Source organism: Physeter macrocephalus, chromosome 11 (genome assembly GCF_002837175.3).
Source record: "Physeter macrocephalus isolate SW-GA chromosome 11, ASM283717v5, whole genome shotgun sequence".
Taxonomy (NCBI): Eukaryota; Metazoa; Chordata; class Mammalia; order Artiodactyla; family Physeteridae; genus Physeter; species Physeter macrocephalus.
The window spans coordinates 46,908,112-46,933,818 of record NC_041224.1 but is presented as its reverse complement, the minus strand read 5'-3'; the positions used below and the strand labels follow the sequence as shown (position 1 = coordinate 46,933,818).

The 25,707-nt window shown below is 35.0% G+C and overlaps 1 protein-coding gene across 1 annotated transcript in view; it reads left to right on the top strand.

The window, feature by feature from the left end:
* WDR72 (WD repeat domain 72) overlaps positions 1 to 23,565 on the top strand; it is a 220,168-nt gene extending 196,603 nt beyond the window's left edge. The window contains exons 19-20 of the mRNA XM_055087953.1: positions 17,599 to 17,703; positions 23,219 to 23,565. Coding sequence (XP_054943928.1) covers positions 17,599 to 17,703; positions 23,219 to 23,274 — 161 coding nt within the window. The 3' untranslated portion in view covers positions 23,275 to 23,565. The remainder of the gene's footprint in view (positions 1 to 17,598; positions 17,704 to 23,218) is intronic.
* The last annotated feature ends 2,142 nt before the right edge of the window (positions 23,566 to 25,707 follow it).

Sequence of the window (25,707 nt, the reverse complement as noted above, 5' to 3'; positions counted from 1 at the left end):
CATAAATGGGTGTTAGATTTTGTCAAATGAGTTTTATTTCCTTATTTCTGCTATGGTAATTGTCCATTTACCCTCTTGATCACTACCAATTTTTCCATAAAATTACTGATTTAATTTAGATTTTCAGATTAATTTGTTTAGAGTTGACCACCATCATCTCTTATGACTTTAACAAATTTCCGGTCTCTTGATAGCTATTTCTCCTCTTTCATTATGATTTTGTACATTCATTAATTTTTCCTTCTTGAACAGATTTGTTAGTGGTTTGTTGGTTTTATTGATTAGTTTTTTAAAAACAGCTTTTCGATTTCTTTCCTGTTTCTGTTTTACCGGTTTCTCACTCATTACCTTTATTAATTATTTCCTCTGGATTGCTTTTGGTTTACTTTAATGTTCTTTATCTACCTTTTGAGTTGACTATTTAATCCACTTTCACTTTTATTAATTAGATTTTAATGTTATAAAATGTCCTTTCATAGCTGGATTAATTATGCATTCATTTCATGGATTCTGTTATGTTTTCATTATTGTAATTTTGAAAAAGTTCTGCAATTCTGTACCATATTCCCTTTTGAACCAAGAGTTATTTAGTAATATGTTTTGAAATTTCCAGGTAGAAAGATCTTTTTGTTTTTTGACATTCTTATTAATTTCTAGTTTTATTGTATCGTGATCAGAGAATATGGTCTGTGCTAATTCTATTCTTTGGACTATTGTAGGACTTACTTTGGAGTTTAAAATGTGGGCAATTTTCATGAATGTTTCATGTGCACTTAGAAACAAGGTATGCTATTATTGGCATTCAGACTTTGATTTTTAGATCCACCTTATTGACTTAGTTGTGTCAGTTTCCCTATCATCTATCTTCGATTGCGAGAGGTGTGTTAAAGTTGTCTATTATTAGTTTATGTTTCTCTTTGCACTTCCTGTAGTCTCTGCTTTATTAAAATGGCTGTGTCATTATGTGCCTATATACATAGTTGAAATAACTTTATTGTGAATTGTAGCTTTTAGCATCATAAAAATACTCTTCTTTGAGTTCTTATTTAACGTTCTTTGATTTGCATTTTACCATATTAAGTAATACTGTGACCGCTGCTTTCTTTTTATATATTTATATCCTGTCCACCCTTTTATTTTGAATCCTTCTTAATCTCTGTTCTTAGTGTATCTCTCTTATACAACACAGTGTTAGATTTGACTTTGTTAGTCAATCTGATTATCTTTTCTTCTAATAAGTTAAGGCCATTAATATTTACTGATACTGCTGGTAAATTTGTGCATACACACAAATATATGAAATTGTACATATGCTTTCACTATGTGGTTTGTTTTATTTGATTTTCTTCAAAATCTCTCTTCTTCTCTCTCTGCCTTATTTTGGTGGGGAGGAGTCGGGGAGTATTTGGGAATGTTTATTTTTTTGTTCCAATGCTTACCTTTATGCTAATACTTTTTTTTTTTTTTTTTTTTTTTTTTTTTTTAGCCGCTCCGCGGCATGTGGGATCCTCCCGGACCGGGGCACGAACCCGTGTCCCCTTTATCGGCAGGCGGACTCTCAACCACTGCGCCACCAGGGAAGCCCCTATGCTAATACTTTTATATAATACTTTTTTTTGCCATTGTCGATTGGTTCTCAGCTATGAGAAATATTGAAATAACTTTGCTAGTAATAATTCAGCTTCCTCTCTCCCAGCATCTAATTTGAAATAATATTCTTTAATCTAAAGTAATACTTATAATGTAATCAGTGAGCTCATCTTGCTTTTTATGCAGTCTCCATATCCTTCCAATCCCCTCTATTCTTCGTAGTTCTATCCATGCACTGTCAGAGCATATAGTCATATTTCTATAACCATCACTTAGCCTCAGTTCTACATGAAAATGTATATTTAGTGCTTACCTTCTGTTCTTATGCAGATGTCTCTTCAATTATGCTGGTTATCTAAAGTGTTCTCTGGTAGATTCCTTAGGCAAAGTTTATGGGAATAATAGTTGGAATAATATTCCATAAGTTATTGCATGCCCATATCAGCTTGAAGCCTTTATAGTTAAAGATAGTTTTGCTGGATAGAAATGCTTAGCTCAAATTTTTCTTTCCCTGAATTTTAAAAACATCTTTCTCCTACATTTTCTGGGGTGAAGAGTTGTCATCAAAATCTTACTACAATCTGATTTTCTTTCCCTTGTGAGTAACTTGACCCACTTCTTATATGATTTCTATTTTGAACTTTGCTCAAATTTGTAATATTGCTAATGTCACTAAGTTCATATTAATACCTAAAAGTACTTCCTAAGATCTTGCCAATCCCAAGGTCTCTGATCCAGTTATTTCAACTACCTTTACAGAGGAATCAACCATGTAGAGATCTGATCAACTTTGTGATCTACTGTATGTATAGGGGCAGGGAGAGCAGCAGTAAAAAATATCTGGCTCAAATTAGATATGTTTGTAGCTATGGCCAAAGTTGAATATAAAATAATCTTAATTTATCCTATCTTGCATTTAAAAATAAAATTTTATGATTTATGTTTATGGAACCTAATAATGAACTGAAATATATACTTTTTTCAACTTTGTGATTAAGATGGATATGCACGTGCTTTTTTTAATGGTTTAACCTAATTTTCAAGGGAAAGAGTTGTTTTATTGTTATTATTATTTGATATGGTATTTTATGGTGCTATCCACCCTAGAAATGAGAGAGAAGGAGAGGGTCAGTAGCAAGTAAACCACTATTTCTATGTTTTAGTTTTGTACTCCATCAAATGACCACCATCCAGTAATGTTTTTGTCTTAGGTGGAACTGAGCTAGAAGAGACTTTTAATTTCAATATTGGCACATTCTTAAAACATATGTGAATGGGAACCAGTAAAAAGCCTGGCAATCAAGGATTGTGCATAAGTAAAACTGAAAGATCTGTGAATGGTTTCCCTGAGTTATGAGAAACCAGTTTTACTTCTTTCCTCAGAATTACAGATGACCTTGTGTGGGATTTTTTTGGTTACAGATATCATCAAATGTACACAAACCTACATGTCCCCTTAAACTATTTTTTTAAATGGGTCACTAACATTATCTGCTAGAGTTCTACAATTTTAAGTGAAGTTCAAGATTATATAACTATTTAAAATATTTCTTTTATTAGGTCTGAGAAATCTTAAATATTACTATATTGATAGTAAAATTAAGTACCTTGATCTGAAGGCTAAGCATCTTATTGCCATTTATACACATTTCTAGTCAAGGACATATATAATAATAGTAATAATATCAGATTTATTTACCTACTGCTTTCTAACCACTAGTCTACAGTCTACACTTTGCATGTTTTAACTCATTTTAATTGTAACAACAATCCATGCATTTGGTAGAATTATTACTATTAATCATTATTACTGTTATTACTATTTTGTAGATGAGGAAACTGAGACACAGAAAGATTAAGTAACTTGACTACAGTTACCCAGTTTGTGGATGAGCCACAGTTTTATTTGAATTGGCTATTTTAATAGCATATGGATAAATTCCTGTAACAATAAGCTACTTGTCTTTCAGTTGTGAAAGCTTTTTTTTTTAGCAGAGTCCTAAAACTAAATAGTGATTTTAAACAATGTTGAAGGAAATACTTATAAGAAACTAGCCAATTACAAAAGAAAAGCAACATATGTAATTCTCTCAACATCTAATCATACTATATCTTTCAATTAAATCATCACTCTTAGTAGAATCCCTGTATTGCCAAGTACAATCCTTGCCAAATAACCAGACACAATCATGGGCTTTAAGGATTACAAGTGACATAATAAAGGATAATGACCTAAAATTAAGCACAGCAATATAGAAAGCTAGGACTGCCATGCTCTGTATAAGTCAGCAATCTATTAGATTTAATGTGAGATTAAGGAGCTGTGTAACCCGCAATTATGCTGTTTTTCATTAAGAAAAAATGTGATGAGGGTGCTCTGTAAAATTCTTCCTTCTATTTACCTCTGTTTAATTGGATTGGGGACTGCTTAAACATCTTTGAGTTGGAGCTTATAAGTAGATGATCCCAGCTGTTTTTCAAAGCTTAAGGCAGCAGCCGGACAACATGAGCATGTCAAAGCTCATGCAAAAGCCTTAATCCTACTTTTTTCCATCAACAAGCCACTGCAGCTCGGTGTTTAACCTTCTAAGTACTAAATATGCTTTGTCACTGCTTTGGTAGATTTGCCACTGAATTGTTATTGTTTAATGCTGTTAACTTCCCTTCTTATTTCCCTCTGCCTTTGGATACTGACCATGTTACTATTAGGAGTCTCAGCATGCAGTTGATATAAATGCAGCTGATATAAAACAAGCATAGAAATTTTGAATCATATTCAAAATATCAATGATATGTATATACACACACATAGATAGCTTTATATATATGCTTTTAAAAACCCCTCTGTTTTGATTCATTAAAAGAAAAATGGCAGAGTCTGAATTCTGATGCCATAACCCACACCATTAGCCACGCTACATTCTGCTTGTAATAAAAATACACACACACACACACGTAGTAGAGAATAGTGACTCGTTCGTTCATACATTTATACAGTCACTTTATTCATTTGCCAAATGTTGAGCCCTTTTGTGTCTTTCCCCAAGCCCTACAGTAGATATGGGAGAGCAAGCATCAAGATGGTAACCAACTAGCCCCGCAATTGTAACATCTCAGCCAGTCTTTGGACCTCATTGTTGAAAGTAAATAAAATAATTTGGAGTCTCTTTTTTTTCTAGCTACATTTTGCCTCATCCAAATATCCAGCATCTTAACCTCAGGAGTATCAGCTGTAGTTTTACCTAGATCAGCAATATCATAGTATTTAAAGAGTAAAGGTTAAATGGTCAAATTAGCTTCCCCTATAGCTACACATGCTACTTGGATGGTGATGCACTTTCTTTTCTCTTTTCCTTTGAAGGGTGGGTTGTAAAGGAAAGAGGGAGTGGCTCTCTGATTTGTCCCAGTGGCAGTAAGCAGCCAGCAGAAAAGCAGACAGAGTTAATGCTCAGCTGCTCAGACCAGTCAAGCAAACTACCAAGTCCCAGCTGTGCCTCTTGATGTTTTCTGATTGCACCTACTCCTCAATCTGTGAACTGTTTTCTGGACTCAGATTCATCAAGCACTGCTGCTTTAAAAACACATGCAGGCAGGCATCCTAGGATATGCCATTATAAGCTGCTGCCAGGGGTTCTTCTAGGAGATAAATGGAATCAGTGTGAAGTAAATTAGTGTGAACCAGTCAATCTGAGTGTCAGCCTTGAGCCACTTCCATGGATAACTAGCTGGCTGAGTGCAGGCCAGGGTCTTCTGCCATATGTGGGCTGGAATCTCTGAGACTCTGTTCCACAGGATGGGGGAACATTGGAGGGTGCTGTTTATTGTTGGAAGAAGGCCAATTTGATCTATGTTTTAGATTTGTCAATGAAAAGAACTTGTAAAGTATTTTTGTTTACCTCCCTACTCTGGCTGTACTGAATGTCTCTAAGTTGGACAACTACTTTCCTGTAGGAAATATGAGAGAAATGCCCTGGAAAGAACTGCTTCCTCCCTGCTTGAGCTGCCATTTTTCAAACTCCAACTGTGCTATGCTTGGTCTGAGCCTCCTAAAATCTTTAGGGTTTTAAAACAAAGTAATAACCATAATTTGGCAAAATGAGTTTAATACAAATCTCTTCTTGTTTTTTGAGGAATAAATCTGTGTGATCTTTAATTCATGAAGAAAGGGAGATTCTATGCAAAGCCTGATGATTGTGGTTCCCTGTAGATACCCAGCGTGGAAAATCAAATTTTGGCCATCAGAGAGGTGGGGGAGCCCCTCAATAGCCAATAGAATGAGAAAACCTTTTAAATAACTTAAATGTTCCATGGAAAGAATTTAGAGAAGAAAAAGCATATGAACGAATAGAGCAGTAAGAATTATTTAATATGATTAACTGGTAAGTGAAAATGGTTCTATTATGTAAAAATCATATTTCCATAATTCAGTATTTCTTTAGAGATCATAGTCTGTTCTTGCATTAAGATCACAAGAGTTCATTTTATCTAGTTAAATTATGACAAATCTTTATTTCTTTTTCCCTTTATTACATTAACAAAAAATTTTTATTACCTCCTTCTCTGTAGAACGAAATATCAATGAGATGGTTAAAGATCAAATAAAAAAGTGTAAAATAGAATGAGAATAATTTTAGACCTCATATTTGGGGGAAATTTTTAAGAGCATTTACACCCACACCTCGAGGGAAGCATTTTGTCTTTCATAAGAGGAAAAAAAATCTCTTGGAATAGAAACTTGGGCAAAATAATAATTGCTTAAATATTCAAACAATAAGTTTATTTTCTATTTCTGGTCACCTTTTCTAAACTCATGAGTCTGGAAGGTAGCTTTTGCATGCTTTATGTGAAGGTATCACTATTATGGAGTCCGTGGAGACACATTTTATATATAAGAAACATTTTGGTATATAGAGTGTATATAGTCTGTGGAGGCTAGAAGGCATGAATCATAGCAAAGATCAAACCAAATGCTTTAAAAATTGAGTGACCCTTTCCTTGAACTAATGAAACAAAAATGGGATGTCCTGTGAGAACAAAATTTGTTTTATGCCTGTATGTTGAGTTCAGAGAAATGAAGTCCCTAGGGGAAATTTAACTTTATGATTTATGAGGGTAAGGAAAAGAAAGTGGAAATCAGTGCATTTTCTGTTGTTGGGGTAGGTATAGTATTTTGCAATGTATAACTCTTACTTTACGAAGTTCTTTGAGAGGAATGGAAGTGAGTGCTGTATAAATGATGCTGTGGCCTAGAGATCTTGTTCAACATGGTCTACCACCATCTATATGACCTCATCAATGCTGAGAAAGTTGACTTCCTAACCATGGCCATCCATAAGTAAGCTGCCCCATGAGCATTAGATTCACCATGTTTGAGGAACACACATACTATCTATGAATTTATAACTGTATGAGACAAGTTAAGAATGACAGAAACGGACACACAGGGTCAGCCCTATGCTTCTTCTAGCCCAGTCTTCTGATTGCAGCACTAGAGGTTCCATTGTGGAGAAGCAAAGTTGTCCTCATGACATCAGCCTCAAAATTTCAAGATGTGTCTGAAATATCTTGCTTCCCTATGAATGTAGGCCAGCGAGGTAGTCAGAATGGGATAAGAAGAATAACACAAGCCAATAAAATGCTAGGAAACACAGAAGAAGGGGCAAAATCTATGTTAACTGTGGGCTGTTGGAGACTAAATGGAAAAGATGGCATTTGAGCTGAATTTTTAATAAGGGGGAGTTTTGGGCAAGCAGGGAACTAGAGATTGGGGTGAGAGAGGATATCTCAAGATGGGGATCTTCACAAAGGTACCAATGTAGAAAATAAATGGCACATCCCGGGGACAATGGGTAGTCTTGTCCAGCTGTAGTGTATGGTATCAGAGTCTAAAACTCTCACAGCATCCAGTGAGAAGCCTCTAAACGTGAGTTGAGACTGTATCCTGAAAGGCCTTGAAATCCATGGCTCCAGAATCCCCCACTGCTGACTGAATAGAGGTGATTGCAGAATTTTCTACACAGAAGCTACATGATTAGACCTTGGTTTTAGGGCTATGACTTTTCACAGTTTAAAGAATTACTGCAGGGAGAGATACTTTTATCAGGCCATAAAAACAGAGGTGTGACGGAGAGTAGGGTGACAGTACAATCTTCTTGAAGGGTTGGAGGAACTAGAGGTGAGAAAACTGCGGTGGTAGATAGATAGAGCTTCTTGGCAATTTTACAAATATCAGTCACTTTCTTCTTCACTTTTACTTCCATGCTGGAGTCTGGGTCTTCCTAATTTCTTTTTGAGATATTCTGATATTATATAAATTCTCCTCCCCTCAACTTGCCCCCAGACCTTTGGTTGGCCTTTTAAATTCCATTGTGTCCTGTATTGGCTATAGTCCCTGGAGACATATGCAGGGTTTCAGGTGCAGAGGCAGGGTTTACTTGTTGGTTTTCTTGTGGTTGGTTTATTGTGTTGATCTTTCCCTTCCTAAAATGCCAGGCTTCTGTTAACCATTTGCTTACATTTTTATATTGGCCTAATGTCCTTAGTCATAGCAAACGATAGCTCAGTCATGTTCTTGTTACATATACTTTGGATCATGTTTTCTTTCAATGTTTCCCAGAATTTACTATTCTGAAATGTGTACACAGCATGTATTCCCACTGATTCAACCTTACAATTGTTTTCTATAGTTAATCTAATCAACTGAATTTCTAATTCAGTTCCTGAATGTGAAATAGTTAACATTTCACATTCAGGAACCCTTAGTTTCGTCTATAGTCCTGGAGATTCTACCACGTATTCTTCCAAATAATTTGAAACAATTTTTTAAGAGAAGTATTATACACTAATACAGGACACTGTTTTATACTGTCTTATCTAGAAATATCTGCTTGTCTCTCACCTTTTGTTTCCTATATCTTAGTTCTCTAATTATAACATCCCTTTTGTATGGAACCTAGTTTTCCAAAAGTCTCATTAGATTATGGTTGCTGGTTTCTCTTTATCCACTGCATGTTTGCTCTTTAAAACTTTACTTTCTTTAGGTGTGTTTCCTTTATCCTTTATTTATAGATGGTAATGGCTTGTCTAGTATCAAAATGAGACTCTCTACTACTTATCAAGTTTATTTCTATATTTTGGGCAACCACCTCTTAGAGATACTAGTACAAATACTGTGTTACGCAGTGACACAGCCTGAGGATTTGAAAAGTCAACTTTCCATTATTTAGCCCCCAGAAAAATTAATATTTTTAAATGAATGACTACGATTTATATGCATGACCATAAGAGGCAATCAATGCCAACAGATCACCTATGCTTTCTATGGCTGGTGTGAGTGCATGTGTGAGAGAGTGATGCTTGCTACTGATTACATTATAAATACAGTGGTAAAGCACATTATTATCATCCAAGCATGACTTCCATTCAATTTCAATAATTTCTCAAGATATCACTAAGATGCCATTTTGATGTCATTCAAATACAAATAAATCACATTCAGAGTACCCAAGCCTAATGATACAAAATATGGTAACGTAGACCTTTTCTTCCTTGCATCCTTCTTAAGGTTGACAAAGAATTAGAAAATGAAGGCATAGTCTAGATAATTTGATTTCCTTATTTTCCATTTCCTACCTAGGAGATGAAAGAGCTCTGACACTTGACTAACCATCTGAGACAAGCATTTTCCCCTGAGATAGAGACAGCTATCAGCTGGGAATTTGAGACTGCCTGCCAAGCATTCTCCCCACACTGATGGTGTCGTTTTTAGGTTCGGCCTATGGAAAGGTTGCTACTCTTAAAAATTCCAGTGGTAGTGCCATTTGACGGTTTCTTCTTCCACTGATTCTAGAGGAAAATGTTTTTGGTATTTTTCCTTATGGATAACTGTAGACTTTGCTCTGGTTTAAATTGCTCTATGCTGTGAATCCTTATCTTAAGCTCATATATAAATCATGTTTATCTCTAGTCTTAAATGCTAGCATGATGCTCTATTGATTGAAGGGTCTCTTTTGTTTTCCTGTACTTCTTCTAAATTTTCAAACGGAAGCTGGGAAGTTTGCTACAAATTCCTCTTGGAATTCTCCCTTTACTGACTGTTCTTCAGTTTATCAATACGTGGGAATCTATTTGTTTTCTTCTTTGGAATCTATTCCTGCTTTCAACTTCTTGAACTTCTGAACAGTAAAATTAATGCATTTCTGTTTTTACCATAGATTCGGTCCTAATGAGAAAAGTCATATGAGTTTTACAAAATCTAAACTGCCTGAAGAGTGTGAGAGTTAATTTCTATACTTTCTTAGAACTCATTCATCACCTATACTTCCTTTCAGTGATGAAGGGGTCCTTTCAGATAAGATGTTCCTGAGTCCCCCTGTCCTGAATAATTAGCTCTATGGTTAAATGTAAAAAGCTGGAATTGAGCTTGCTGATCTGACCAGCTTATTTCTTGCATCTAGAAAATATATTCTTTACCAAAGTATAGATAAATACAAAAATAATAATAAGGAATACTTCCCTGGATTATTTCCACTCTGAATTTACTCAATATTGACCAGGGACCAAAGCTGTGGAAATTATTTTGATTTATTAAAAAATAATTTTAAAAAAAGGTGCTTGCTCATCTACTTACCACTTCACTCCTTGGAACGCTGCTTGCCAAGGAGCTGGTACTCTTTGGAGCACATAAAGAAATCCAGGCAAACCTCTCATAGGTAACTCTGAGAATTGCCTTTGGGGAGGGTGGAGGAAGAAATGCAGCAGAAAAAAAGGAGAGTTGCATTTTTCCCTGTTATTTCCTTTTCTACTTCCCAGATTACACATTTCCTTTTTCATATTCTCCCCATCCTACATCCAATATGTCTCTACAGTCTGTTTCAGTCTGAGAGTTTAAATAATTTGATTAGAGTTGGTTTTCATGCCAGGCTTGAGTAAGACAAAGTACTTCATGGGCTTCAGTTTTATATATAAAAGGAATAGAAGGAGTTGGGGTTCTACTGATTCTCCCTATAAGAGATTTGACACAAGGAAAATACTATTCCATAGGACTACCACATCTCTCTAGAACACTGTCCATTTATTCAGCAAACAATAATTGAGAACCTCTTCATGTCTGGGGTCCTGAAACCAAGATAGGGCCAGTCTTCAGAGGAGTCTAATGCCAATTCAGCCCAACCCAACCCAGATCTAACTTCCAGGCCATGGCTTGTCCACTGCAGGTTTGCTTCTTACAATTACTTCATGGACCCAATTAATTTAGTTTAGGATGATTCATCTTGTACTGAAGTTCATGAAGTTCATATTTGCCAAACTGATCAATGAAGAGAGGGATTGTTTAAAGAAATTAATAGCATAAATATGATTCTAAGAAGGGTAAGGTATAACTTATTTTTTTTTAATTTGGTTTTAAAGATTTTTTTACACCATTGGTAAATATCTGATGGATGTTTCTATTTGTTTTTAATTTGGTTTTAAAGATTTTTTTACACCATTGGTAAATATCTGATGGATGTTTCTATGCCAAGGAGTCACCTTGTTTGTTCTCAGCAGTAGCCATACTGCAGCCTCAGTCCTTTCTTGGTCATCTTTCAATAAGGCTGCCTCACCCTGGCATTGCAACTACCAAAGAAGCTCTCTGAAGCTGCCCTGATTTCCTCTGTCCCTCAGTCAGATGGAGATTACTACTTGTAGGAAAATATCAATCTTAATTGAGAAAGGGTCTCAAAAGCCTTCATTATTTCCAAGGTTACTGTAGTAGCCACTTATTTTCTTACTATCCTGTTCAGTGATATACTCAGTGGTTGGTTGGTTTTGGATTCTTAACTGGCAGGAAGATGTCAAGGAAGTTGTCCAATGCAATTCTCTCATTTTATTAATAAAAGCACCCAAGTCCAGGAAAGTGAAATGACATGCTCAAGGTCACACTATTAGGAACAGAAGTGGAATTTAAAAACAGATCTTCTATTAACTGAGCTTTTTTCCAGTACAACATGCCTCCCCCACCCCCACCCCTGGGGAACTAAGAAGTTCATCTCTGTAATGAAGTTGTTGGTATTCATCTTTGTTTCAATTAATACATATATTTCGTAAATAAAAAATGAGGAATTTTATCTTCCCCAAAATAAGGCAGATAGAATCTCCTTCTTTATGTAGTCTGCCTGTTGGCATTAGTAATAGATAGTGGAGGTGTTTGGGTATATTTAAGCTATAAACCCTATGCCTGACTTTAAGATTTCTCCCTTAAACTTCAAGTGAAATTAATCATTGGTTTTTTAATTCTTAGAAATTCTTGTTAGATGCTTTACTCAGTCATTTCATAAATAGTCCAAGTGTCTGTCTTGTGTCTTACATTAAGCTAGAGATGTATTTGCTTATTTACCAGCCTTACCAAAGCAACCCATTGTTCAAACATCCTGGATAACAGGAATATTTTTATATCTTAGAGGAATAAAACATTATTTAAAAAGATGCAGTAACCAATTAATGCTTCTTTCTCATTCACATTTATCTTCCCCCAAATTAGACATTTAGCTGTTTGTGTCACCGTAGAAGTTAGCTACAAATTTTTTTCCCTTAGATAGTAAAGAATTTGATCCTTTGCATATATATATTATATATCACAAAATATTTAAATAAAATAATAATTCCAATTCTATATATCAAGTTAGGATACCAAAATAATAGTTACTCTTCACAGCATTTGGAAAATTTATTTCTTTACTAATTGAAAAAACCTCATGTTTAAAGCAATTCACACTAGAAAATGTCAGCCAGAAAATAATATTCTGTGTCAGATTACAATTTCAGAAAGATAGTAAAACACGTAAGTCTAATCTTAACTCATCTTGCTGAACTTGTCCATAAAACAGTTATTTCTTAGTTATAAAGCAGCATTAGATATTTTATTTAATTCTAGGTATTCCTATATGATTTTTTTTTCCAGTTTCCAGTCCACACTGAACACAAAGTAAGCCTGAAGTCTGATGCAGGATGTAGCTATTGCTATTCAAATGTAATCAGGAGGTCCTATCACTTGATTATCTCAGTAGATACTCTTTAAGTAGGGGTAATATGTACATAGCTCTTTAGCTGGATATGTTTTTCTGATAAGACATCTGTCCAGAGAGAACCACTTTGTAAACTGAATTTGTGGTCTGTTCAAATGACATCCTCTTTGTTTACAACCTTAGTGTTATCACTTAAAGTCTTTTCCCTGATTATGCCTCCTTCTAATTTAAAACATATTGCAGTTTTTCGTGATCTGTCAGGATTGCATTAGTATTTAATTCTATTGTACTTGAACTTACTGTAGTTTTTCTTCCTTCTAAACCTGTAGAAAGATTTTTTTAGTTGATTCATAGTGATGCCTTATTGAGAAGAGACCTAAATTATCAGCCAAAGAAGTGATCAACTCTTGACCATATTGAGCTAGTAGATTTGAACTCAGGTCTTTGACTTCTTTTCCACTGCTCATTCCTCAAATCTGAGTGGACTTTTAATCTTTCATGACCTCTGTAACATGCACATTATTTTTATGCCTTTGAATAAGATGCACTTAAGATTTCTGTCTGAGTTTTATCTGGTAATACAGTGGTTTATTCTATTTAATTGACCAGCATTTCAAACTTTTACAGCTTTTTATGAATGATTTTCCTATCAATATCTCCAGTGCTTCCTAAAACTCCATACATATGCTGGAAGGGATCTATTTTTTAATCATTTATAAGTCATCATATTGAAAACATTGTTTGGGCTGCAAATTTTATCCATACTGAGAATGACATGGATTTTTACACAAGGGCTCTATATATACTACAGTACTGGCCTCACTTGGTAGAATCAGCTGCTGTTTGTGGAGATGGATGGAGATTTTTCCCAGTGGTCATTCTCTCACTGGGAGTGGGGAAGATGTTTCTTAAAGTTGTTTCTTGCCTTGGCCTAGCCACCTTAAAAATTTACTGAAAATTTGCATTTCCACAAATGATGAGAAAAGGCAGGAAGGAGTTTTTAGACATTAACTGAAAACAAAATAGAGAATAGAGAGAGGTAAAGGAGCATAACCACTGCTGACCCTGTCACCACATTTTTTTTCAGTAAATTCTTCTATAGGGTCTTTGTCATACAATTTTCTGTGCTTCCTCATTACATGTTCTGAAGTGTAATTAAAAAACTGATTTTATATTGTCTACAGTTGAACCATTTATTTCTTTAGGAATTTCTTTAACACTAATTAAGCATACCGTAGTCAAAAACATCTTTGCAAAGTTCGTGGACTTCTCCCTCTATCTAGCTTCCAAGGATATTACAAAGATATTTAGAACGCTGGCCTTCTAGTTGTCAATATTTTGAGGTATGTGATGAATAAATGGAACAGCCTTACATCTTTCAGTGGTAGAAGTGTCAGGAAGTGTTCGTCTTTTTTGCCCCTTGCCCCCCAAATGCAGACTATTTCAGAATGCATTACAGAGGAAATAAACAGTTGATTTTAAGTTAAGGGTGAGCCTAGCAACCATTTGCACTGTATTGATGTCAAAAGTACCTCTCTGCCAAGCTCTAAAATGCATCTTCAAAAACTACTGAAAATATCCAAGAACTTTAGTGATGAGCTACAAATGGACTTTAGTATTGATAAATAAAAGTCAATATGTATAGTGAAAGGACAGCTTACTGTGATAAATGGGCCCAACATCAGTACAGATCAAATTATTGACTATCTACGGCAAGGATAAACCTGTCTATAGCTAACTTGTACAGGTGAGGAGAATTAGCCAGAACAGCAATTCAAGAAAAGCTCAAAGAGACACGTAAGGAGACTTCATTAAAAATACATACAAAAGTAGGCAGTAACAGTCTGTTAAATATATCTGTGACCCCAGGCTAATGTATTTCTTTGGCCAGGCCTGGGTTCACACCTTTTTCTTTTGCCTTGAATGAGCTCCCTTTGGGCTACTCATACTCCCTCTCAAGGAGATTTAATTTAAATTTCACTTCCCAACAAACCCTACTGCAGGGGAATTACCTCTGCATTCCTAAAAACCATGTCACTCTTGGAATATTGTCTCTAATGCTCCTACTAGTTACTTTTTATGATACCTCAACTAGATCACAAGTTGTATGCGGGCACATTAAAAGTACTTCGTTTTTTTTGTCCCTCACATGGTCTAGCACAGAGCTCTACCCATAACAAATGACTAGATCAATATTTGTTGATTTCATCAGTTTTGAAATGATTCATTTACAGAAGCCTAGGCCACACATCATGTCAGAGTTTACTGATGAAACATCACAAGAAACACCCAAAAGAATAATTGCAAAGATTGGCCTATCAAAAAAAAAACAGTGGAATGGTAGTAATTAATCTGTCCAATGTCTGTTGTTCCCAATTGACAGAATGTAGGAATTTCTTCCACAGTAGATTTAATTGGATACTCTATAAACTACCCAGTAAAAAAATGGCAAATCTTGTACCATCTCAAATTTGGAAGCTAAAGTGTAATTAAGCAAAATATCTGAAGAACAACACTTTCTACTCTCCTACCCTCACACAAAGCACACCCTCCAAAATCAGAGGTGGAGACAAAAATAGCTGCATGGTACCTTATACTGTGAGTTTAATAAAGATCATGCAGTTAAAACTACATCTAACTTCCCAGTTTTCTTGAAAGATTTGGTATGTCAGTTTATCCTGGGACCACTTTATTGCCACTAAAAATGGTTGCAAGCGTTGACTTCGTTGTTCTAATACCATGCTCTCTTCAGCTCTTTGAGGCCCCTGTGTCTAGAAGAGCCTTTTGGAGGAATGAATAGATAAATGAATAGATGCAAGTTTTAGATGAAAGAATAGTGTATGGGATCACAAGTGTGATGCAGTTGCCCAAGTAAACACAGATGCTACTTCAGTAGCATCTATCTAGTAATAGATTTAGTTGTATGGTTAATTCCCTACTATAAATACCAGTGTAAGTATCTCAGAAAATTAACAAGATATATAGAGAAAAAAACCATTAAAGCAGGCCAGAAAATTTTGACCAATGTAATAGTACTCTGCAACTTTGATGCATTTAATTATTCCACTTAAACCTTTCACAAAAATCTATGGATTCAAAAATAATCTGTAAGTATGATCTAAATTGAGGAAAACTAAATTAAAGGCAGTGACACCAAAATAACTGCTTAGGCCATACATACTACTTAGGTGTCTCCTCCCAAGTCATGGACTAACTCACACTACCATTTTGTAAATATGCATCTTTTATCTCAAGTGGGTCTAAACAAGAAACCGAGCAGATCAGGTTGAAGATAACTCAAAGCACATATCCTCTTGGTTCGGGAGGACATCCAGCATGGCACTCTGCTTCATTCATTTGTTCATCCATTCACCCATTGCACAGATCCTTCAAGAATATTTTCCATGGCCCAGGGCAGACAGAGGTAAATAAAACAGACATGGTACCTACTTCCATGTATTTTTTCAGAAAACTCAAATGCATAAAATGAAACATTTGGTATGTTTATTCAAAATCAGAATTTTGTATATTTTTTCTCATATTTTGTTCCCATACGAAAAGTTTTAGAAAAGCAGTGAATTCAAACGCTATGCTTGCCCTTCCACAGAAAAGAGCAGCACTATCTGTGTTTTGAGAGGGTGAGTGAAACTGGCAAGAATATTTGGACCAGAATCATGTTACAAGTCACCTTTAAATGTGTATATGTGGGCCTCAGGTTATGGTCACCACTGTTATGCACAGTCCATGAAAACAAGACAAGGAGTCTGGGAGGTGTGAGCTCTCCTAAGGCTGCTTTGGGCCTCAGGTGGCCCTGCTTTGTATCACTTATCGAATGTGTGAAGCAACGCAAGCTTTAGCCTCTGCATTTGCTCCCTTATCTCCTAAGGGAGGCTTACGAACAGTGGCCAGGCCCACTCCCCTGGGCCAACAAACACATTATTTCTTATAAATATCTATGTTAAATATATATAAACATATTATGACTTATAAATCTATATTTTCTCTATTGCATTTATGGCTTATAAATAATATGTTATGTGTGTTATCAACACCTAAGAAGACAGTGGTACTTTTCACCAAAGCAATTTGTGATAGACAAAATTCCATTTTGTTTGGCTTCAGACAAGTAAGTATGACATAATTTATACTATTGAAGGCTTGCTTTGTTTTGTTATTCAGAGTGTCTTCATGAAGACCATGTCTACTTTTCCTGACAAATTATTCCTTGAACAAATATAATAGGGAAATATGTTACTTGTGGAGAGAATTTAGACAAAGCAGTACAACTCGTGGAAAAATGTGGAAACTTAAGTCTGTGTTTCTCTAACAGAGCTAGTATTTGTAATGTGTTTATAGGAAATTTTAGATTCCTACGCTGGCTTCTGTTTCTGTTCATAATTCCTACTCAGAAAATATATCATGACATTTGTGTGAAGACCTACCATTCAAAACACCTGCCCTCCTTATTATCATCTGCAACGTATTCATCCTATCTTTTTAAAGTTATTTTTATAGGGCTTTTTATTTGTGTTTGGAACAATAGTTTTTAATTTGATGAAAGAGAACCAAAACGCATAAAAAGTGTTCATCCACTGTGATTTGTGTGACAAAAGGAACCATTGCAACAGCATAGAGCTGGTCTAATTGAGCAGCCTGATGTTCTTCCTTCTGTGTCCTGTTGCTGTTAATTGACTATATTGTTTTAGATTTATGCATTAAAAATACGATTTCTACTTCGAAGGGATCACTTTGTTACTTTGTAGCTTTTAAGCTGATGCCATGAACTTATTTTTCTTCTAAGATAAAGTCTCATCTATAGATTTTTCAACTAATTACATGTCTGCCAATACATACTTAGAGGATACATTTTATTTCAATTTATTATTTGTGTTTACATCGTGTGTCCCTGGAAATATCTGTGGAAATGAACGGAAATGTTTAATGGTGTTTATTACTACTTTTTCATCACTCTCTTTCTCTTTCTTTGCTCTCCTTTTTTTAATAGCTCCAGTCAGTCCGGTCAAGCATGACAGCAACTCAAACTCGGCAAACTTCCAAGACACCGAGGACATGCCTGACAGATGTGTCTTGGAAGAGTCTGAGAATCCAGGTGAAAGCCATTTAAAAATAGTCAAGTATAAATGATAAATTTGACACAGCTTTGGGGTCCTTAGAAGAGAGTGGGGGGAGAGGACATTGTAATGCTGTTTTCTCTTAGCAGCTGCACTGTCAAATTAATGGTCACCTCCAGGGGTCACAGTGTGGAGCTGTTATCTTTTCCTCTTTCATCAAGAATTCAGCTGGAGGAAGTACAAAGGCTTTATGACTGAGAAGGGAAGCTGACACTATTAGTTCATTATCATCAATTTTAGGCTAAACTGGTTAATAGGGGCAGAGATTAGAAACTGGAAAAATGGCAACATTTTAAATAATTCAAATAATGGGATCAACTGGAAATGGAGAATTAGGGAGAAAAGAGAAAAAAATCGTCATCATTACTATCTGTTTACCTCTCTAAATACAAACAGAACTCTAACCGGGATGAGAGGATTTTAGCATAACAGTAATGAATGAATGGACAGTGTCAACTGTTTAGAACAAAACAAAATAGTAACCCTTCCTCACTCAATAAAATTTACCCTATGTCCAAGTTACTAATGTTTTTATTCTCTTTGTGGGAAGAACAGACAGAAATGTGCTGGAAGGATATGTCCAGGAATGCTTAAGCATGAATTTTTGTTTTTGTTTTGTTTTGAAGCATGCCTTGTCTTAACAACTAATTAATTAAGAGAAAAAAAATCTTGTGAGAGTTGAATGACAATTCCTGGTTCACTACAAAGCCATAAGGTGCTAGAAGATGCCTTATTACCATGAGCGAAAGAGTTAACTATCTTCCCCCACTGAACGTTTTTCTTTCCTGTTTTCTCTGGCCGCTGTGTACTCTCTACCCTCTCACATCTTTGTGTGCTGATCCATGTATCAGATTTTTGATTCATCCTCTCTGTGGCCTGTCAGCTTAGTTAAGAGATTTCCAAATCTTGTAGCCTCTGCTGACAGGGGGCAGCTGCAAACAGTCCCCTGATCCTTCCCCGAGGAGAGCTACTGAGATTTAATTTTCAGTGAAAGGTGCAGCCTGCAATCTATGTCAGGTCCCCTAAGTCATCTCGGAACCCCGATAGGCCCAGTGGCAATGGCTTGTATTTCAGTCCCCTCCACTACACCAAGATTCCTCAAAAGATGAACTGCTGCTGGGTGTCTGTTCTCAGCCACACTTCTGCTTCAGCATCCATGGAACTGAGAAATGGCATCTTTAGCAATGACAGAAATTTTTCATTAGCACATTAGCCCCACCCCCTGCCATAATATCCAAACGACAAATGTAGATGTGTCCCATGTGAAAAGGGAGCGGGTAGTGGTAGCATCAGATTTCTATTAAAATTATTTTTAAATTACATTTAGTTCTGACTAAAATTTTGTCTAATTTTTACTAGGTTTCTAAACTGTTTTAAAAACAGTTTAAAAACCTAGTTTTTAAACTAGGTTTCTATCAATCATTTAACATGCAGTTAAATCCACGAGGCAAGTTTTTAACCGAAGTGTTCATTGCTTTGGGCAAGGATAGATCAGCTTTATACTGTTTCAAAAGTAGAATAAATTTCAGTCATCCCTCAATATGAGTGGAATTGTAGTGAGATTCAAATATAGCACAGTCTATCTGATTGATATAAACAAAAGGATATATCAAAAAAGAAAGATCAATTAGAAAATATAGGTGCTGATAAAGAATCTTAACTTAAAAAGTGAGTACCATCCTATACATTGGACATCATTAAACTGGTAATAAAGAATGAATTACTCTGGCTTTTTCCTCTGTCCATTCCTGCATTTTAAGACATCTTGCCTTATAGGCCTAGAAACCTCTGGAGAGTTCACTACTGGTCTCACTGCCTTCCACTGAGAATTTGTGGCTTGGTTGTCATGGAGACATCGTATTTCTCCAAGAATTGCTCATATTGATCCGTGGCCAGGCGTAAATGGCCAAGCGAGTGTGAGGAATAAAGGGGGCTGGGCAGTCCTATAAAATGACCAGGGCTTGTGGGTTGGAAATAAGCTCATAGCAAACACTTAGGTAAAAAGAAAGAAGCAGTTTTATTTTGTTTCAAGATTTCTTTCTGCACTTTGGGCCATTGTCTTCCTTCTCTATGAACTGAAAGAAACTTGTTAGTCACTTGTCATGTCAGATCTTTGGTGCTTGTCCTGACACAGCTGTCAGCCTTCCAGCTCTGTGCAGTTCAGGGACACACAACAAAGAGGCAGTGACATGAATTATTTATTGTTCCTTGTGTGGATAAAATTCTGTGATAAGAAATTAAGACACTTCTGACAGAGGTGCTTGTTTAGTAAGAAAGATTTTGATGAGGGAGTGCAGTTCCTTGAAGTCTGAGCATTTGAGAGGCAAAATTCTTAAAACTGAGCATGAAGGAAGATTTGTGAAATTGGTGGCATGGTGGGACTTCCTTGTACTGTGAAAATATGACTGTCCACTTCTCAGCATCCAAAAATTAACTTCAAAATCTCAAGTCATTCAAATGTAGGGGCTCCAAAACTATAAACATTACTTTGGTTGTTTAGTTACCTCTATTTACCATGTACAGGTGGTGTTTCTCTGGAAAGCATGTTTAACCACCTTTGTTAGAAGAAAAAACAAAATTTGGGATTTTTAAATGGTAAGCTTTGAGAAGATGTTCTCAAACCAATAGAGCTGCTTCAGTAGCTAAGCTTATAATTTCATTAGTATAGTCATTATTTCTTGTATGGAAAGAAGTGTATTTAAATCTGAATGAATTATTCTTATCATTTTCACCTGGAATATTATCAGTCATTTAAAATTCTTTTTAACATTTTCATGTACATGCAAAATCTCCTAGTTACAAAGATGAATGTGGTCAGTCTTTTGGCTTTAATGGATATTGACCTTACATGGTTTTATCTATGCAGTTCTAAATGACTAATATATTTAGTACATCATTTTTAATTAATAGCCCAGTTGTTCAAACAGCATCTGGAAAATGAAAACAAAAAAATCATTTTCCTATCCAAGAACAGTTCAAGAATATTGCCTCATATATTCTTCTCTCCAAGGAAAGATTTCTTGGCAAATTCTCTAAACATCATATTACTTTAGCTCATGTAGCTTTATATTGCTCATATCAACTAATTTGCATTTGCGGAGAGTAAGAAAACTTGAAGTACAGAAAAACTAAAACAATTTTTAGGAAGATGAAGTTGAAACTTTTAAAATGTTGATAGAGCATTTAAAAATATCAGTAATAAAATCAAACTTTAAGAATTTATGTAAAATAGTAAGGTTGACTTTGCAAATTGACTGTCTTTGAATAAAATGGGTTTTGAACTCAGTATGTAGATTGTGTATTTTTTCATTGTCATCACTGCTTCTCCAGCACTGAATTGACTAGGATGGCCCATTTGTAAACGGCCTGGAGTGTGCATATAGTCACAATTTAGATACCTGGTGGAGTGGACATTCACCCAGTCTCTAAAGCGCTCTACCTTATTCATCATGCCATTGTGATCTCTTTATTGGTTCAAGCTGTATACCCAGGTGGGTGCCTGCAGTCCATTAAGGTTGGCAAAGCACCTTTAGACCAGAGCATTCTTGTTACTCTGAGCCAGCTAGTGAACCTGGAGGTCTTGTCTGATCGGTTAAGGCCTCCCTCAGCAGTGTCTTTTCTTTGGAATATTTCATTAGCAAAGAGTTTTGACTCACAGGTGAATCCCAGATTGAAGTTTCTGGCTTAGACTCTGTGAAGTCTACTGGCTTCTTCACCAGCATTTATACATTCCCGGAACCTGTGGGAATAACTTCAATGTCTAGTAATAGAAGCACTGAGACAACATGTGAACTTGCAGCTCCCTTTTCTGAGTTTTTAGGGCCATTAGGCTTTCTTTGTTTGGCTCTTTAAGGCCTGGTTGCTTTTGAATCTGAAAGATGTTTTCACAAAAATAGTTCAGTTTAGTCTTTCGATGGTTTACTTCTTATTAACTGTTTCATGCACAGTGATTATAGCTCAATCCCCAATCTCCAGAATATTAAAAAAGTGTTCCTTGCCCCTCATCTTTGTACTCATGATGATAAAAAATTTAGTGTGACATTCACAAATTTTATCCAAGTGTTAATGAGAAACCTTGAGCTTTTATCACCTTACTGGCTTGGAAAATTAAGAATTTTACTTCCTAGTGCACCAGGGATAGTGCACTTAAATATAGCTTCAGCTGAAAATAGTAGTGACAAGAGAGAGCTTGGAAGTACAAAAAAAAAAAAAGGATTCAGATAAGCATTTTTATGTCATTCTGAAGTAGTTTATAATCAGTATGCATCTGCCATTAACAGAACACTTTAGTGGTTTTTATATAGCACGTTATGTAGATCTACATACATCATTGTTAATCAATATTGCATTTGCATGAATCTGATGAAAAAAACTAGATTTCTTACAGTTTCCTAGGGGATACTACATTGTGAAAAGCCAAGGTTTTTTTTTTTTTTTTCTTTTATACTATTCTGGCTCATGAATCACCAGCAAAAATCAGGTAACAGAAAGTAGGACAGATTCAGGAGTGGAGTGTTGGAGATGGCTGATGATGATGCACGAAGCAGAAAAAATGTAGAATGTGTGAGCAGCCCATCAATCATAGCCATCGAGAACGCACTTCTTATGGTTAGTGGTAAAAAAAATGTTCCAGAAGAAGTAAGAACAATTTCAGTAGTAAAAACATGTAAGCTCCGTCTTCTAGTTGTGTTTAACAATATCAATATTGTAAATAATTTACCCAAAGGGAAAATTTTAAGCATTAATCTAATAACCTTTAAAGGACATAAAATTCTAGGCATATATATGTAATACGTATATAATACAATTCTGAATATTGGTTTAGCTAAAGTAAATAATCAGCTTTCTGAGTTTTTGCCAGTAGGAGTGGGAGTTACTATGATTGGTCACATCATTAATATAAATGTGTTTAGAAGTAGTTTACTGAGGCACAGTGCTCCAATTATTCAAATTAATTTAATCAAGTGATCTTTTAGCCTGAAATAATCATCCAAGTAGTCTGAGAAGTATGTGCGGTTTTTTTTATTCCATAGCTCAAACCATATTTCAACTGACATTTATAACATTTGGTCCTAAAACTGCAGTTGTGAGTTTCTCTAAGAACAATTCAGCTGCTTGAAATTTATGGATATTTACTAATTTTAAACTCGATTCATCTTGTTGACAACCTTTTACCTTTCTTGGTGATTAAAAAAGACCTATACCAATAAGATGTGCAATTAAAATACATTTACCTGAGGCCTGGTTTATAAGAATTTCTTTATTGTCTTAACATTTTATTTCATATAGAAAAAAAAATGTAGAAATTATAGGTAATTCCTTTCTTTCTTCCTTCCTTCTTCCATTTCTTCCCTTATTTCTTTCCTCATTTCCTCCCTCCTTTCATCCTCCCCTCTCTCCCACCCTTCCTCTCTCCCTTCCTTCCTCCTGCCCTTTCTTCTCTCTTATTTCTTTATTTCACCAATAACCCAAGATAATCTGTTTTCTTTCCAGGTGAACGAAGGCATCATTTATGGATAGCAAAGGTGTGTTCCTGCAAGCTGTGCTAAATGGAATCTCATCTGTAGAACTGGATTTGGACAAATTAAGAAACCCCAAACATGCCAGTTGTTTATCATTGTGTATAAGCTATGTTGTTATTAGTCTAGTTATTAGTTTGTAGTAAATTTGCTGATACTTTGGCCAGAGTCATTATCGATGGAAAATATTCAAATTCATCTAATTTTAGAAAATCATCGTCTAAATCATTCAATGCCTCTTACTTTTGTTTGACTATTTCCAACAAGGAGTGCCAGCCCACAGACACAAATTTAATACCATTTTAGATTTTCTTCCATTTTTCAGTTCCTGAATTATATAACCCTATTGCTTTTAAACAATGTAACAAACAATGCTTTTAAATTTAATGTTGCTTAAATGTATTTGATCTAAAACTTTACCAAATTTGTTTGATTTGTTAGGTTAGGACATTTTGTCTTAGTAGATGCTTTAATTCAGATCAATCACCCTATGGTAAATCTCATCCTTAAGCATGAAATGTCAACAAATAGCCAATTCCATTTAGTCATCAATTAGCCCAAATAAGTGATACACAGTATAATAGGGACCAATCTTGTGCAGTCAAGTTAATTTAGACTTCTAATGACATAGAGGCTAATGTCTTTCGCTAAAGGTTGATCTTGCTAGCCATATACATGTAAACTAGGGAAAGGGAATCTACTGATAGCACATCACAATTGATCCTTAATAAGTAAAAACTCTTGTAGTTCTATTCCCAGAAAGAAGCTTGACTAGCAGGAATTCTCAAACTAAAATATGGGAAGCAGTATAAATAAGAACAGATATAAAGTGCTCATCTATTAAGGCCTTTAGTGATCCAATTTATTTGCTGTGATTTATATTGTATAATTCCTGAATTTATAGAAAATCATCAAGAAGATTATTAGTGTGCATATGAATACAAATAATGACTAATCCGTAGAAAAATGGAAATAAAGTGTTAAATATATAATATATATCTTTATATATCTATCTAATAGGGAAGTTATAGTCACTTCAATTCAACAAACATTTTTTGGGGCACCAGCATCAGGTTCTGTATAAGGGAGGATGCAGTGGGCAAGGGAGAGGGGGAGATTAGAGAGTAGAAATATAAAATTGAAATAGAATGGTTTCTACCCTTACAGAGCTTATAATTAATGATTGGCATAAATGAATATACCAGAACTAGAGAGGTGAGTATGACTGTTTTAAAATAGACAAAAATGTGTGTTCTTTTTTTTCCTAAAAGATGATATTACTTGAAATTACTTTTGAGTTGTATGTCAGTAACAATAACATATTGTTAATATGAATAATGATGGAAAATTACCATCCTTTGAAAAAATATACATATATGTGTGTGTGTGCTTCCCTCACCCCTCTGAAAATTGTCAAAAGCCATGTGGAACAAATTTCAAAATAAGGGAAGGTAGCAAGCTAGGCAATGGAACACATTTTCTTGCATGCTGTGTTCTGGCTCTGAAAACCATTACAAGGAGGAATCCCAAAAATATTATTAATGATAGCAATATCAAATAAGGATATATCCTCTCACGAGGTAAATTTTAATAGTTGAAACTAATTCAGCTGCTCAAGTTCTTGTATGTTTATTAAAAATAAACTTCTTTGTTTTTATAGCTATGTCCTATTATTCTTTTTTCAAAGAGGAATAAAAATAAGTGTAAATAGTTGCCATATTTAGCATTTTTTCAGATCCAAGGAAACCAATATTGAATTCTTGATAAATGTTTTATTATGTCACTAGCTATAGGAAATTAGAAGTAGCATAACCCTGACATTACTAAATGAAACTTTTAAGATTTTTTTGGTAACATATTTTATAGTTGCTAAAATTTAAAAATTCCTATCGAATGACTAATTAAAATCTTTTATCAATATGAATTCTGGAGACCAACACCATTAATTATCAAAACTTTTAATTCCTAAAAATGAGAGTTTTAGAGATAGACATTTAAATAATGTTCCCTGATATACATGTGCAAGTGTATTTATGACACAGATCCACTAGTCTGTTTAAAAATAATGATATTGACTTACTTTCAACATGTTTCAGGAATTTCTGTTGTGAGGAGAATTTGAAATAGTAAATTGCCACACAATTAAATGGATCACTCATATGGTACCTAGAAACTCAAAACTGACTGCCTCTTAATTAGGTGTTTGTCCCTTTGTATGTACCGTCTTAGGTAACAGTGGAGTAATTGTATTAGCAAACAAATGTGTTTGTATCCAGAGTCTTCCTCGTCACTGTAATAAGTAAATCATTTAAAAATTACATTGGGTTTCTGTTTTGGTAATAATCTTGGTGATGTTTATGATTATATATTTTCCTCCAAGGAATATCATATTTTCAAATTAGCAAGCCTGGGTTCTGTTATTCATTGTGGAGTTACACACCGGCAATATTGCATAAGGGAAGA